This window comes from Larus michahellis, chromosome Z (assembly GCF_964199755.1).
Source record: "Larus michahellis chromosome Z, bLarMic1.1, whole genome shotgun sequence".
Lineage (NCBI taxonomy): Eukaryota > Metazoa > Chordata > Aves > Charadriiformes > Laridae > Larus > Larus michahellis.
The window spans coordinates 64629223-64643890 of NC_133930.1; the positions used below are offsets into that span (position 1 = coordinate 64629223).

General features: G+C 39.2%; 1 protein-coding gene across 9 annotated transcripts in view; it reads left to right on the plus strand.

The window, feature by feature from the left end:
- Positions 1 to 14668, plus strand: part of APC (APC regulator of WNT signaling pathway) — a 99541-nt gene that overhangs the window by 62733 nt on the left and 22140 nt on the right. For 4 of the 9 annotated variants that reach the window (XM_074570908.1, XM_074570909.1, XM_074570907.1 and 1 more), the window contains exons 7-9: positions 1411 to 1494; positions 9324 to 9428; positions 13053 to 13175. In XM_074570908.1, the coding sequence (XP_074427009.1) occupies positions 1411 to 1494; positions 9324 to 9428; positions 13053 to 13175 (312 nt within the window). The remainder of the gene's footprint in view (positions 1 to 1410; positions 1495 to 9323; positions 9429 to 13052; positions 13176 to 14668) is intronic. The other 5 variants (XM_074570911.1, XM_074570910.1, XM_074570912.1 and 2 more) reach the window with 4 other exon arrangements.

Consider the following 14668-nt stretch of genomic DNA (forward strand, 5'->3'; position numbering starts at 1 on the left):
GAATTTTTTGTCCAGGAGCAAAGTGGGGATGAATTATTCATTTGCCTCATGTTTTGCTGAAGCTTCTGTGTGTGCAGCTTTCAAATTTTTATTGGCAGTTTTTCTGATACGTTGCTTTACTAATTCATATCAGATTTATAGTTTATCGTTTGTAGCTTTGCATCTCTACTAAATGCAGATGTTTATGATGTTTTTCCCATAGCTGTGTCTGATGCATATGTCAGGAGTTCTTCCTATTTTGTGGTTATATTTTCTTCTACATTTCTGAAATTTCTGGTTTCTATTCCATGTGTTTCTTTCGGCATTAGCACCTTTTAAAAGTCCATTTTATTTCCATTTTCAGATAAAAAACATGTTAAATAAGATTGGTTATAATGCTGATCCTTGCACTGTACACTGTATGCAGAAACCCTTTGCTTTTTTAGTATAGCTTTGTAAGTGTTAATCGGGCAAAAGAATCAGGATTTGTCTTTGAACTATGTGTCCGTTTCATTAAGCGGTCCACCACGTGAAAAAAAATACTATTTAATCAGTTTGATGTTCTGTTCATATCCTGATATTATTGGGCTAATTATTTTCTGCCCACTCTTAAAGTCAAATAATGTCAATTTATTATATTATCAAGCTCATACAGGGATATATAACTTTATACACCAACTGTTTCACAGAATCATAATGCATCCTGTGCTTCACAATACAACCTGTATGGGGTACGTGTATCCTGTAACATTTGGGTTTTTTAACATTCCCGTTCCTAACCACAGAATAGTTGCGGTGGGAAATGAGTAGCAAAATGGGTATAAGAGACTCTGATTCAGTTGTCTATAAAATCCCAGACAAACCAAAGAAGCAGTATGTAGTTTTCTTCGTACTTAGCCTGTTAAATTCTTTGAGATCTGTAGGAGCAGAAACTGTTCAGAGGCTGTGCATAAACAAAACTCCCAAACCATTAACCAAATATAGTAGAAGTCATTCAGGATTTCATACCTTCAAGACACTCTGCAAATATACATCTCTCTCAAATCTCAGTAAGGCAAGTAGAATTATAACATTTGAGATGAAAGTCAAATAATTTGCTTAAGGTCTGCACAAAATGTCAGTTTCAGAAACAGGAAAATGGTGCAGGTTAACTGGAGCATTTATTTTATACCTGAATGTGTACTGTGTGACAACCTACTGTGTCCAAATGAGTATCGGTTTTATTAAAAACCCAGTTTATCACTATGCTTTGAAAGTTTGCAATCATGCCTGTATTTAATTATTAAGAACATTTGAATTATCATGTGAACGAAGTATCTGTGTTTACTTGTAGTCAGCTGTATTTGCAAAGAACTCTTCATATTGTCATTCTATACAGCAAGTAAAAGGAGTTTTTGAACAAAACCAAACATGAAAATGCATTCATTTCAGGCAAGGGTGGCAAGAATTCAACAAATAGAGAAGGACATTCTTCGTATACGACAGCTCCTGCAATCACAAGCAGCTGAAGCAGAGGTTAGTGAGCAATTACTTGCCTTCTTTTGATTATGGTATAATCTTTTTCTAAAAAAACCTAAATTATTTGAATGAAGTGGTAGGCAGGGTTATTTCCATCAGCTAGTGATGTCACAGTTAATTAACTAGTCAATATACATAGGCTCTTACTTTCTCTCTTACCAGTGAACTGAGGGTGAAATACTTGCCTGAGTCTTGGTTTTAGCAAAAAATTATAAAAATCAGTTGTACGTGCCTTTCTAAATATGAATCTCTGATAAGCGCCTTCATGGTTTGTTTATCTCTCTGAGAGAGATAAGATTTTAAAAGGGTGAATACAGTTTCTGTCGGACTTCCATTGTAGAATCCTGGCATATTTTTAGTGGTATGTATTGGGTTCTATATTAAGAAATACAAGATAATGTTTCCTGTAAATTACAAAGTCCGTAGTCATAATTGCCATTAGCAAAAACTGCTCTCATAGTGGAAATTCACTTACAAGGTCAACTCCATTTCTTGTGCTGGTAAATTAAATATAAATTGAATGTTGGGCCTGAATATTTTATGTTTTGTCTTCCTCCAAAATGACTGCCGTGAAAGCTCAGAGCAGCATTTGGATTACTAAGGGATGTCTGCTTTTTCCAATTTGAAAAATAATGGTTTCATAATTCTAGGATTTTGGGGAAAATCTGGTTTTATAAGTGAATCAGACAGTAGTGTGTATAATTAAAGCTGCCTTATCTTTTACATATTAGCCAGTCCAGGTGTTTATACACATTGATGAGATCCCCCTGAGCCTTCTTTTCTCCAGGCTGAGTAGTCCCAGCTCTGTCAGGCTCTCTGCGTATGAGAGATGCTCCAGTCCCTTAAGTAGCGTTGTGGCCCTGCACAGGACTTGCCTCAGTAAGTCCGTTTCTTTATGGTAATGGGGAGGCTGGAATGGGACACAGTACTCCAGATGAAGCCACACCAGCTGAGTAGAGAGGAAGGAACACCTCCCTCCACCTGCTGGCAACACACTTCTTATTGCAGCCCAGGATACTGGTGGACTTTTGGCCACAAGGGTCCATTACTAGCATGTTCAGCTTGTCCACCAGGTCTCCTAGGTCCTGTTCTGCAGAGCTCTTTTCCACCTGGGTGGCCCCCAGCATAGCCTGGTGCCTGGGTTTGTTCCCTCCCGGGTGCAGGACTGTGCACTTTCCCTTGTTGAGCTGCATGAGGTTCCCATCAGCCCATTTCTCCAGCCTGTCCAGGTCCCTCTGAAAGGCGGCTGAACCCTGTGGTGTATCAGCTGCTTCTCCCAGTTTACTGTCATCTGCAAACTTGGTGAGGGTGGAATGTGTCCCAGCATCCTGGTCATAAATTCAGATGTTGAACAGTACTGATGCCAGTGTTGACCCTTGGGGTACATCACTAGTCACTTGCCCCCAACTGTACTTTGTGCTACTGGTCACAACTCTCTGGTGCCCAGCTCTTCTGCCAGTTTTCAGTCCACGCCACTGTTCACTTACCTAACCGTTCATCGTTGTGAGCTTGTCTGTGATTATGTTACGGGAGACAGTGTCAGAAGGCGTACTAAAGTTGATGTCAATAACATAAGCTGTTCTTCCCTTGCCCAGCGAGCTAGTCACCTCATTGTAGAAGGGTCCAGCCTGACTTCCCCTTTGTAAAACGCTGCTGACTGTATTCAGTCACCTTCTTGTCTTTAATGTGTTCGGGAATGCTTTCCCGGAGGATTTTCTTTGATCCAGGAGGATCACCTTCGGTTGCCAGGGACTGGGGTGAGGCTGACTAGCTCGTAGTTCCCTTGATCTTCCTTCTTGCTGTTCTTGGAGATAGTGACATTTGCTCTCCTTCAGTCTTCAGGAACCCCTCCTTGCTGCCATGGCCGTTCAAGAATGGCCTCACAATGACATCATCCCTCTCCCTCAGCACTCATGGGTGCAACCGATGAGGCCATTAGCACTTAACGTATGTCCAGTTTGCTTAAGCTTCCCTAACCTGGTCCTCCCCACCAAGGGTAATCTTTCTTGCTCCAGACTTCCCTTCTGGTCTCAGGGACCTGGATGCCTGAAGGGTGGTTTTAATGGTAAAGCTGAAGTATTGAGTACCTCAGCCTTTTCTGTGTCCTCTGTCCCCAGGGCCCCTTCCCCATTCAGCAGGAGGCCTGCTTTTTCCCTAGACTTCCTTTTGTTGTTTAAGTACTTTCCTGTTGCACATCACATGATTGCACAGCAATGCTTTGCTCCTGAGACACCTCACGCCACTTCTGCCTCTTATACTCTTGCTTTTAATGCCCAAGTTCAGCTAGGAGCTTCTTGCCCATCCATACAAGACTGCTGCTGCCCTTGCTTTGTTTCCTGCTTGTTGGAATGGACGTTTCTTGAGCTTGGAGGAGGTCATCCTTGAACATCAGCCAGATGCTAGACCTCTCTTCTCTGCAGGGCTGTATCTCATGGAATTCTAAGCAGATAAGCTGAAAAGGTTGAAATCTGCCCTCCTGCAATGTGGGTCTGTGGTCCTGGTTTTTGCTCTTCTCCTTCTTCATAGGATCCTGAACCCTGTCATCTCATGGTCACTGCGGCCAAGGACACTGCTTTCATGTCCTTAACCACTTCTTCCTTCTTTGCAAGTATCAGGTACAGCACAGTACCTCTCCTTGTTGACTCTTCTATCACCTGTGTGGTCACAACTCCCCTCCTTGCCATAGAGTCAAAGAGTCATTGAGGTTCGAAAAGATCTTTAAGATTATCAAGTTGAACCATAAACTGACAAATCCCCCTAAACCGTGTTCCTCAGCACCACATCTACCTGTCTTTTAAATACCTTGAGGGGTGGTGACTCAACCACTTCTCTGAGCAGCCCGTTCCAATGCTTGATAACCCTTTCAGTGAAGAAATTTTTCCTAATATTCAGTCTAAACCTCCCCTTGTGCAACTTGAAGCCTTTTCCTCTCCTCCTATCACTTGTGACCTGGGAGAAGAGAACAACCCCTCCTTGCAGGTAGTTGTAGAGAACAATAGGGTCTCCCCTGAGCTTTCCCAGCCTGTCCTTCCTGAAATGTCTGTATTCCTCAGTTGCAGCCTTCCAGTTGTATGAGCTGTCCCAACATGGCTCCATGATCCCAATGAGGTCATAGCCCCATGTCTGCACACACTGTAACTCCTCCTGTTTGTTCCCCACGCAGTGTGCATTAGTGTAGAGGGGCCGGAGAGGGACCCAAACGTACCCATTCCCCAGCACAGGCTTCAGAGCTTTCCCCACGAGACAACATTCTGCTGCATCTCCTTTCTTACATGCCTGTGCTCAGGGGGATTCCACTTCATCTCAGTTGTGTGGATTGTCTCCATTCTTCGCACCTTTCACCGAATTATTTGGCTGCTGAATACATGGAAGTTCTAATATATCAAAATTCTGTTGTGGTGTGTCTTATCCATAAAGTGTCTGGGTGGCTGGTTGTATAGGAACACATTTTAGGACAGAGTCCTAAAGGAGGTGGTAGGTAAAGGAGGCAGTCACTGTGCACTTTATAATGTGTTTTAATAATTTCCAAAGGATCGACATCTCTATGGAAAACAGATGCATCTAGTTCTGAAGTTCTGGTGGCAAGGAGGAAGGTAGTAGCAGTCAAACTGTAGAGTCTACGTAACTGAAAAACATAAACATGAGGCATTTATTTTATTTTTGTACTGTGCCTGATACAGTGATACCCAAATTGAACGCGCTCTTTATGTTTATAAAGATTTAGTAACAACAGTAATAAATACCATAGCTTGTCTACTGACATAGTTGGCCCCTGTGGTGATGCCAGTCACTGTTGAATCCAAGTGCAATGTATTTTGTAGAATAAGACCAAATATAGTACCACACCATAAAAATAGCTTTTGGAAATCAATGAGCAGAGAAAATTTTGGCTCACATTTTAGCATGTTTTTAAGGTTTAGGGAATTACTAAAGTCTTGTAAATGCTGCTAGAAGAAAACTGAAGTAATTTACCTGCAAGTGATGGTACCGTCAAATTTCGTGAAACTTCTGTTAGATATTTTGCAAGATTTTCATAGTAAAGTTTGAAATCCACCGTAGAGTTAGACCCCCTCCAAAGAGATTTTTTGGCCATCAGGTACAATGTGAAATTATTTAAGAGAAAAAAGCAAATTCTTGGCAAGTGTTTAGTATGGGGTTTTCAACTTATTATAGTGGTACAGGCCTTTCTTTCAAATTACCTGTCATTTGAAATATGTGAGGTATTTCCATTGGGTAACGTTGCTGCAGATAAAAAGTAAAGGATTTATTCTGTACAGAGATTATGCTCAGCAAGCTTTAAACTGTTTAAACCGTGATGGACAGGAGTTCTCTCAAAAGATTTGACTCACTGGACTTTCTTTCTCCTTTGACTCAACTGTAGCAAAAGTGTTTCAGTCTTATGGTTTCTAATGTCTGTGTCTTGCATTGTTCTTTGTCTGAGCTTCTTACTTATACCTGTATGTGTGTTCTCTTTAATATGAGGTAATGGCAAAATAAATGTTTTCTGGTGTCTAGAAAATAAGAGTGTATCTGTAGTTTTCAACACACAGAAAATAATAGGGTAGTTGAATATTGGGGAAAAAAAACCAGTCGTTTATGTGTAGAAGAGTATTCTGTCCTAGTAAATACACAAGAGGTTGCTTTGACAACTCACGCTGACGAAGCGTTAGGTAAAATTATTTGTAATTCGTTGTCTCGGCAAAAATTATCAAGGCCTACTATGCTTGCAAATGTCGTAAAATAGCTAGAGATTTATTATTTTTCTTTTAGTAAATACAGAGAAATTAATAATTGACAGGTGATAGTTAACTGTTGACTTCTGAAGCACTTAGAAAATAGCGGCAAACAAGATGGAGGGAGCAGCTCTGTCCGCCTGTAATAGGCACTTGTGGCAAGAGCCAGCAGGCACGCTCCGTTAGAAGTGACTTTTGCCCTGTGGTGCCAGAATTCAGAAACAGATACGCCCTGTCAAAAGCCACGCTTAGAAATGGGTGGCGCTGTTTAGCGCAGGGTTCTCCCGCTGCTGTACCTCCGGTGGAGGCTGCAGACCCTGCAGCTGTGTGCGTGCTCTGGTCCTTTGCTGGTGCGGTTGGGGGTTTAGATATTTCCATCCACGGGTCCCGTGTTCAATATTAAAAGGTGATGCAAAGAGGGGGCATGCTTGCAGGGGTTATACGCTGTCTTTACAACCACTAATCCACAGTCCATCACGTGAATATTAATTTATTTACTGTAATGCTCTATCTATACAAACATATATTTTAATCGTCCACATGTGTGTGGATGCTTATTATTTTTATATTTATGTAATATGCACATATAATAAGTATGCATTGGTACTTACATTAAATAAATTAGTACATCTGTAATAAGTACCTATTTATATAAAGAATCTGTTTTCAGTAAATACCTGCTATCTGCTGCCTGCATTACTGTTACCTCCTTTGGGCCACTCTGCATGAAGAGAGCAGCTTCTCACTTCAAATTACTTCAGTAGCTGAAGTGGTGAAAACTCCTTGCTATGAACTTGCAGATTTGGCATTCAGGGCCAGCCAAGGACTCTTGTGACAGTAATGTCTGCGCATGTTGTCAGTGCTTTTGAAGTTAGGTAAGTTAGATAAGCCCTGCTAGTAACTGTTTAAAATTTATAATTATAAATCAATTTGGGTGTTAGGTACTTATTGTAGTGGCATATTTTTGAGGGTGCTTTGGGGGGAATGGGAATCCAACTCATTCATAAATAGCATGTAGGAAACAAAATGCACGTGAATGGGAGGAGAAGGACAGAGAACGCCAAGGAGAGCAGAAGCTTTTCTTGTCAGGGAAAGAAATATCTCTCTGTTTGTGCTCTAGATGCATCAAAACCCGTTTAATAGGTACACCGTCATCACCACCCCAAACCCGTGAGTGTTCTTGAAAAGTAGTATTATTGCCCGTCAGGTTACCTAGTGGGTCAGAGCCTGGCTAATGAACAGTTCAGCTTTTCGCCTCTCAGTGTGCTGAATACTACATGTAGTTCGTTATTTAATTGAAAATTACTGTCGCCTACTTACTGGAAACTTCTGCCCCGAGTTACACTGGGGGCTTAGATCTAGATTTTGTCAAAGTCGTCATTACACTTTATTCCAGATAGAAAGGACTGTGAGATGGGGTTTCCGCATATAATACACATCACGTCGTATGGCAAGGCCTCATCTTGAGCGGGTCCCCACTCTTGTATTGGCAACCAAAATTTCTTTAGTCATTGTATGAGCATCAGTAACAGTATCATTTCATATAAAGAGATGGTGATTTTTAAAATTACAGATCAGATTTAAAATAATAGTAACACTGTGTCTCCTAAAAGATTTTGTGAGTTTTGCTTTGTGGGTTGCTCATTTTCCATAACTGAGCCATGACAATGTTAAGAAAAATGTTACCCATCATTGTTTTCAATTTTCTCATGTTATTACTTTGTCTAATACTGCCGTGTTCTTTGACATATCTTATTCTTGCAGTTAAACCCTATGTGTTTAATTTTCTTAAGTCTGTCCTGAAATTATCACTTCACACGTATTTAGTCAGTTGCTGGTTTCTGAAACTTCTTTCAACATCAAAAATTCTCTGACTTTGAGGCTCTAATGTCTTCATAGGAACAAAATAGAGTTATTATGCCAGTGATACTGTATGCGTTTGATCACCAGGTAACTAAAGAGGTTTCAGTGTGTGTACACCGAAGAGAAGTATGTTTCAGCTAATAGTTAAAGAGAGATTTCTATAAAGCAGGATGAAGCAGACTATGCTATCACAGGCTGTACTGCTCAAGAACATTGCAGAACCACGTAGAAACTGAATTTAATATACCATGTGTAGTTAAACAAATTAATTGAGAGGGTTGCAAGAGTGTTGTCTGTTAAGGGGTAGTAGGCTCTGAGCCTGAAAAACGAGGTTTGGCATTAAAACTAATACTTTGAGAATAATTGTGCATTGGGGGTAAGGTGATGGCATTTCAACTCCAGACTTCAGTACGGTTCCATGGACTTACGTCTTTCTGAAAATCTGAAACATTTTAAACACGTTAGTAGATAATATTGGATACTTCACATGCTTCATAACAGCTCAGTTACTCTGTTTGCTTTATTAAGAAACAGTATTTAAAAGTCGGATTTTCGCATTGATCTCATGATCCCCGCCAGTTGCAGGGACACCAGTTTAATTTTCATGTAGATGTATAGAAAATTGGGTCTCCTGAAGGAACTGAAACGTGTCTGTACCAGCTCGCCAGATCAGTTGAATTTATTTTAATAAAATATTAGGTAGATCAGTATCAGGTTATATAAATTTTATTTGCATCAAAGTGGTTATTCCTGCACTGTTTGTCCTTGAAATTTAGCAGGATTCTTACAGTACGGATATCCTTCTGTTCACGCAGAAATTATTGGTCTTTGAATGCGAATCTTGATTGAGCTGTGCTAGCCGCCGTCTCCAGTAAATGCACGGGCCACGTGACAGCGCAGAGAAGACAGTTGTTTGCTCCAATTCTGTTACATTTCTGATAGCGATGTGAGCACAGCTGGTGGAAAAATGGTGTTTCTGTGTCTCACAGCAAATCCTTTGTCTTGCAGGGCTATAATCCTCAGAGGACATGCTTCACTTTCATCTTGCAGTTTTTCGAAGACGCTCGGTCTCAGCTGTTAATTTTTGAGGCAGAGGGTTATGAAATACAAAAGTGCTGTTGAAGGGCTTTGTGAGGGCGCAGCATTGATGCGTTCACAGTCTTAGAAAGCTTTGAATGGTAAAGTGTACTTCATTTCGGCATGTAATTTCATAAACTCTTATATTAACAGAGAGCACCTCAAAGCAAGCACGATGCAGGTCCCCATGATACAGAGAGGCAGAGTGAAGGTCAAGGAGCAGCAGAAATCAGCGTGGCGACTAGCAGTGCTGGTCAGGTAAATTGATTATTTTGTTTGTTGAGAGTATAATTAAATACTCGAAATGTACAATGCTTATATATTGGTATATAGCTAATGGTGTTTGTATGCCTGATCATTTTGAAAAGGTGTATGTTTTTCTTCTTTCTATCTATGTGTGAGAAATTCTTTGTATTTATTGGGAGGAAATGTTTTAATAAGATGAAGTATAAATATTCAGTAGTGCAAGGAACGTTTTTCTTTTGTTTAAATGATTAATGAGCCCACTGCTATGAAAGAGATAACAAGAACGACGACAGAAAATGTATTTTATTGTAGGTGAGCTGTAATATCAGATGTATGATTTAATTATGGAAAATTGTTCAAATTTTCACTTTTGAAATTATCACTGAAATATCAGTGATTTTTAAAAAAGAGAAGAACCGAAGGGCAGATTTATCATTAACGTTTCTTTAATACTGTTTTAGATAAAGCTTTGAAACAGTAGTATCAATGAGGTAATCTGGAAGTGGGCTGAAGGGTTATTTAAATGCTTCTGAATAATCTTTCATTGCTGTTCCTTTTATTAGTGAAATACATTAGTGGAATATTTTGAGGGGTACATTAAATTCTTCACTTGTCTTTTAAAACAAATATTTATCAAAATTTACGACTTCTCTCAGTGGCTAAAAATGCTTTGATTTATTTACCAAGCGCTAATGATTATTCCCTTCATGATTTCCAACTGTAGCTGAGACATTCCCACTAGTAATTGGGGTTTTAAAGCATTACACTACCGATTTAATAGTTGAATTCATATGCAAAATATTTTTGCTACTCCAGGGAAGTAGAATTATTTAAATACTACTGCAAGTGTCTTGTACAAGAAGATTTATCAGAAAGAGTTGTGGTTTGGCTAGAATATGTCACTTGATTAAACATTAAGCACAGCCCATAGTTTTGCTTTTGAAATATATTTGATCACCATTTGGAATTAAGCGCTATCAGCGATATCTGAGCAATTGCTTGAGGCTCTGAGTCTAATTCTTACGACAGCTTTATTGTTTGGGAAGAAAATAGTTCAGTGCTGCTTTGGGGCTGAAAGCGTAATGTATTTAAATAATTGATGCATTGTGGCTGTATCATCCATCTTCAGCGTATGAATCGGGAGGTTTTCCGGACAACATATTCTACAGGGAAGGAAGAAGGGGTTGTCATGTCTTGGCAGAGTTAGGCAAGTGGGAGATTCATTCATACTTCATTTGAGGTCTTATGTTGAGGATTTGTGCAATTGTTAACTTTGCCTCATAAAAACGTATAAAACGTGCATATTCCTTCCTCCTGGAGGTGGATAGAGCCAGGGCGCTCAATCTGTGTTAAAACAGACATCTGGGGATTATTTACTTTCAGTGCGAGTCCAGACAGAGCAGGTTTAATGGATTGGGCATAACATTTATTTCTGATAAACCAGCTCAATATGCTTTGAGTAATCACTAGTCAGTGGAGTGCAAGAAAAGTTTTAACCAAATAATTTGCTTCTAATTGGTTTTGTAGTCATATAATCAGTGTTAATTGAAACATTGCCAATTGAATCCAGGATTTCACAGGATTCAGTTATGTCCTTTCCTGCACCATCTTTCAGTTGTCTTCTCTTTTCCATTACACTTGCTATCCTGCTGCTGAAGTAAAATTTTTTCGTACCTTAGTTTTGCAAGTTTTTATAAAGGAATTCAGTGAGATTCAAGGAGAAAACAAGATGAAGTAGAGAGATGAAAGATTTTGAAAGAGAAGGTTCTACACAAGAAGGGTCCACCTAGCATCTCCTTGTCATTTCCCATTTTCTGAGATGAATGGCTATACATCTTACGCTGGTTCTTTCACATCTTTCTTTAGGAGCCAGTAAGATACACTTTACCTGGGCATCCTGGCATCCTCAGAGTAGCAAGGCCACGTGATGGCTCTGAAGGACATGGTTATCTGAATCAAGGTTGATACTGTTTTGGGGAAATGATAGAAAAATTATGCTATTTCTGTCTACACAATGGGGAATTTTAATAGGTAGTGCTCCAAACTTAGGTCTTTTTTACCTTCTTGGATAAAACAATCATGCTGAATTTAATAATGGAGAGTTCTGACACGTACATTATGCTGAAGCTGTAATCCTCTGAATGTGGTTTGAGGTCAACATGACACGAAGAGATTGCTCGGTGTAAAAATCTAGGAATCATTCCCATGTTCCTAGCACTGCAGATTATTTAAGTGAATAATTGAGAAAATCCAATGTAATTCTCATTCTAAGCTTTAAGATTTTAAATTTTGCCTGTAGTCAACAGAGAAAATAAGGGCTTGTTTATATAGGAAATATATATTGGAATAAATTGTGTGAATTTAAATCATTCTGGTTATATTCTTTTAGCATAATACTTATTCTGGAAAATGCATGGAATGTTCTGGATTCAAAAGGGAGAGTGAAACGAGTATAATTGTGTTTAAATATACCCGTATAACTAGAATTTTTTTCTGTATAGGCGAAGAGTACATGAAGTTATTCCTATCTTTTACTTACAATCACGTTCAGCTTCAAATTTAAAATATTGAATTGTATGAACAGCAAATACTTGGAGAGGAATAAATATTCTTTCTTTATGGTGCACCTAGAGAAAACTTAGAAATTATTTCAAAGTCTCTTTCATACAGTTTTCTTCAGTGGGTTATATATTTCTATTGAAAAAAATTATAGTCATTGATAACTTAATTTGCAAAACAACATTTTCAAACTAATAATTTCATTAATGGATTTTAGCTTTTGTAGAGGATCAGCAAGAGACTGGTGTAAAACAGTGTTCTGATACTAAAAGTGTTTGCTAGTCAAATGTGTTTTTAATTTCCCCAAAGTGAACAGGAAGGGAGGGACATAGTGAGGGAAACTTCACAGGTAGGAAGCAGAGAAAGAACAACAACAACAAAGGGAAAAAAAAGCAAATAGAGCGAGTGGATAAAAGATGCTAAAAAAAGGGAAAACATAAATACATAAAATGGATTTAAAGAGGACAAAGTAGCTAATAACTGAGTCTTGCTACTATACGTAGGAGCATGCTATTAACAATAATTCCTAGGAGAATTACAGCAAATAGCGTCAGCATTATATTAGAGCTTTTCATTAAAAAATTGAAATGTATATATACACTCATAATTTTGCTTTTGATATGGACAAATTCAAGTGGGGTTACTCTGTGTCCAGATGAATCTCCTTTTACTTGTCAGTTCTTGCATTCGTGGTTGTGTTCTGAAGTACTTACTCCTGCGCACTACATAATCTGATGTAAAAGTTGAAGCTGGTCTTTTCTCTCTGTAAAAGTTACAATTCAATTCGTTGCAAAGTCCACTTCTCCTCCTTGTTGGTGAAAATAGTAATTATAAAATAATTCCATTGAAAATACAACCCTATTGAGACTTAATTTTAGGAAAAGTGGTTAATAAAGCCCGGCTTAACGTTGACCTCTCAAGTTGTGTCAGGGCAGGGAGAACCTAACTTAACCGAAGTCAGCTGGCAGTTCATTACTGTCAGTACGATTTCATGATCCAGTGCTGAAACTGAATTAGGCAATAGTTGTTTTTTCACTCAGACTTTGTTTTATACTGAATTGTTGTTTAAATTTGTAGGGTTCTGCTGCTCGAATGGACCACGAGACAGCCAGTGTTATGAGCTCTAGTAATAACTATTCAGTTCCTCGCAGACTGACAAGTCATCTGGGTACCAAGGTAACCGAAGATTACAAACCACAGGTCGCTAATGCTACATTTTTACTAATACAATAACCTCATTGTTTCTACCAATAGTACTAATATTAGCTGAACGATCTATCCACACGTAGTAATTTTAAAGAGTTAAAATTTTGGAATATTTTTTCAACTTTTAAAATATGTGGACAGAGATAATTTTTTTTACTTGTTGATGATCAGTTAAGAGTCTTTACAGTAAGGAAAAAATGATTGGTAGAAACTACTAGAATATCTAAAAAGCTTATGATGTTGATTTATAATCCATGATGAAAACTAACACTTTTAAGAGCAGTGCTTTCAATACTTTTCCAGAGTTCCAACTCCACAAAACGGATGCAATTGCTGAAAAATTAAACAGGGCGGGGGGGAAGAAAAATTTATGTAAGCCCTTCGCGGTGATTACTGTCTGTTCACAAAACACTGTGCTCAAAGTACATGTGCATTGTGAAAAGGGAGGGGAAGAATAGGGCAAATCTGTAACACAAAGTTGTTCATGAACAACTGGAGTTTATACTGCCTTTGGAATCGGCAGCAGTTACAGATATTATCAGCGGTGTGCTGAGCGCCGTCTCTGGGAAGCAAGGCCTATTAGCTTGACATAGTATTAATTACTTTGGGCCTTAAAACAGCGTTATAATGTTGTAATTTCGGTCTGCGCTGTATGCATGTACCAAATGGAGGTGACATCAGCTAGTCTGTCTGTCTGCTGAGTTTTCGTTTCAAATTGTAGAATTCCCAAAAGCTGCAAACAGCGGGAGAGCCCTGAAGGCAGGGAAAAGGACTGGGTGTGGAAGGGTACAGGCAAGGAAACAGGTTGTACTGAGGGTGCTGTGAGGTAGGAAAAGATGAATATTAATGCCTGAGAAGAATCATAGAATGGTTTGGATCGGAAGGGACCTTAAAGATTATCTAGTTCCCTGCCCTGGGCAGGGACACCTCCCACTAGATCAGGCTGCTCAAAGCCCCATCCAGCCTGGCCTTGAACACTTCCAGGGATGGGGCATCCACAGCTTCTCTGGGCAGCCTGTTCCAGTGCCTCATCAACCTCATAGTGCAAAATTTCTTCCTCATATCTAATCTAAATCTCCCCTCTTCCAGTTTGAAGCCATCACCCCTCATCCTATCAGAAGGGAAAGTGGTAAAGATTACAAAGAGAGGAATGCATTTACAGATGCAGCGAGAGATGTGTCTCTGGGCAGTGCGTGTATACAGAGACAGACAGACGGACAATTTTTTTTTACTATTATTTTTTCTCATACTGTATTTGCCACAACCTAGAGGCTGGATTTTGGTGGCTTCTTCAGCTTTATTCTCTGACAAAACCTTTACCTTCCAAATCCAAATCAGACTGGATTAAAGCTGCCACTTGAAATATCTGTCAAGAGGCATGCATAAAGCAGATTAAATTCACTCTCCTTTAAGAATCCAAGTGGTTTGTTTTAATACTGTATTTGATTTTTCACAGACCAAGAAGACAGGATCTCCAAACTGGGATG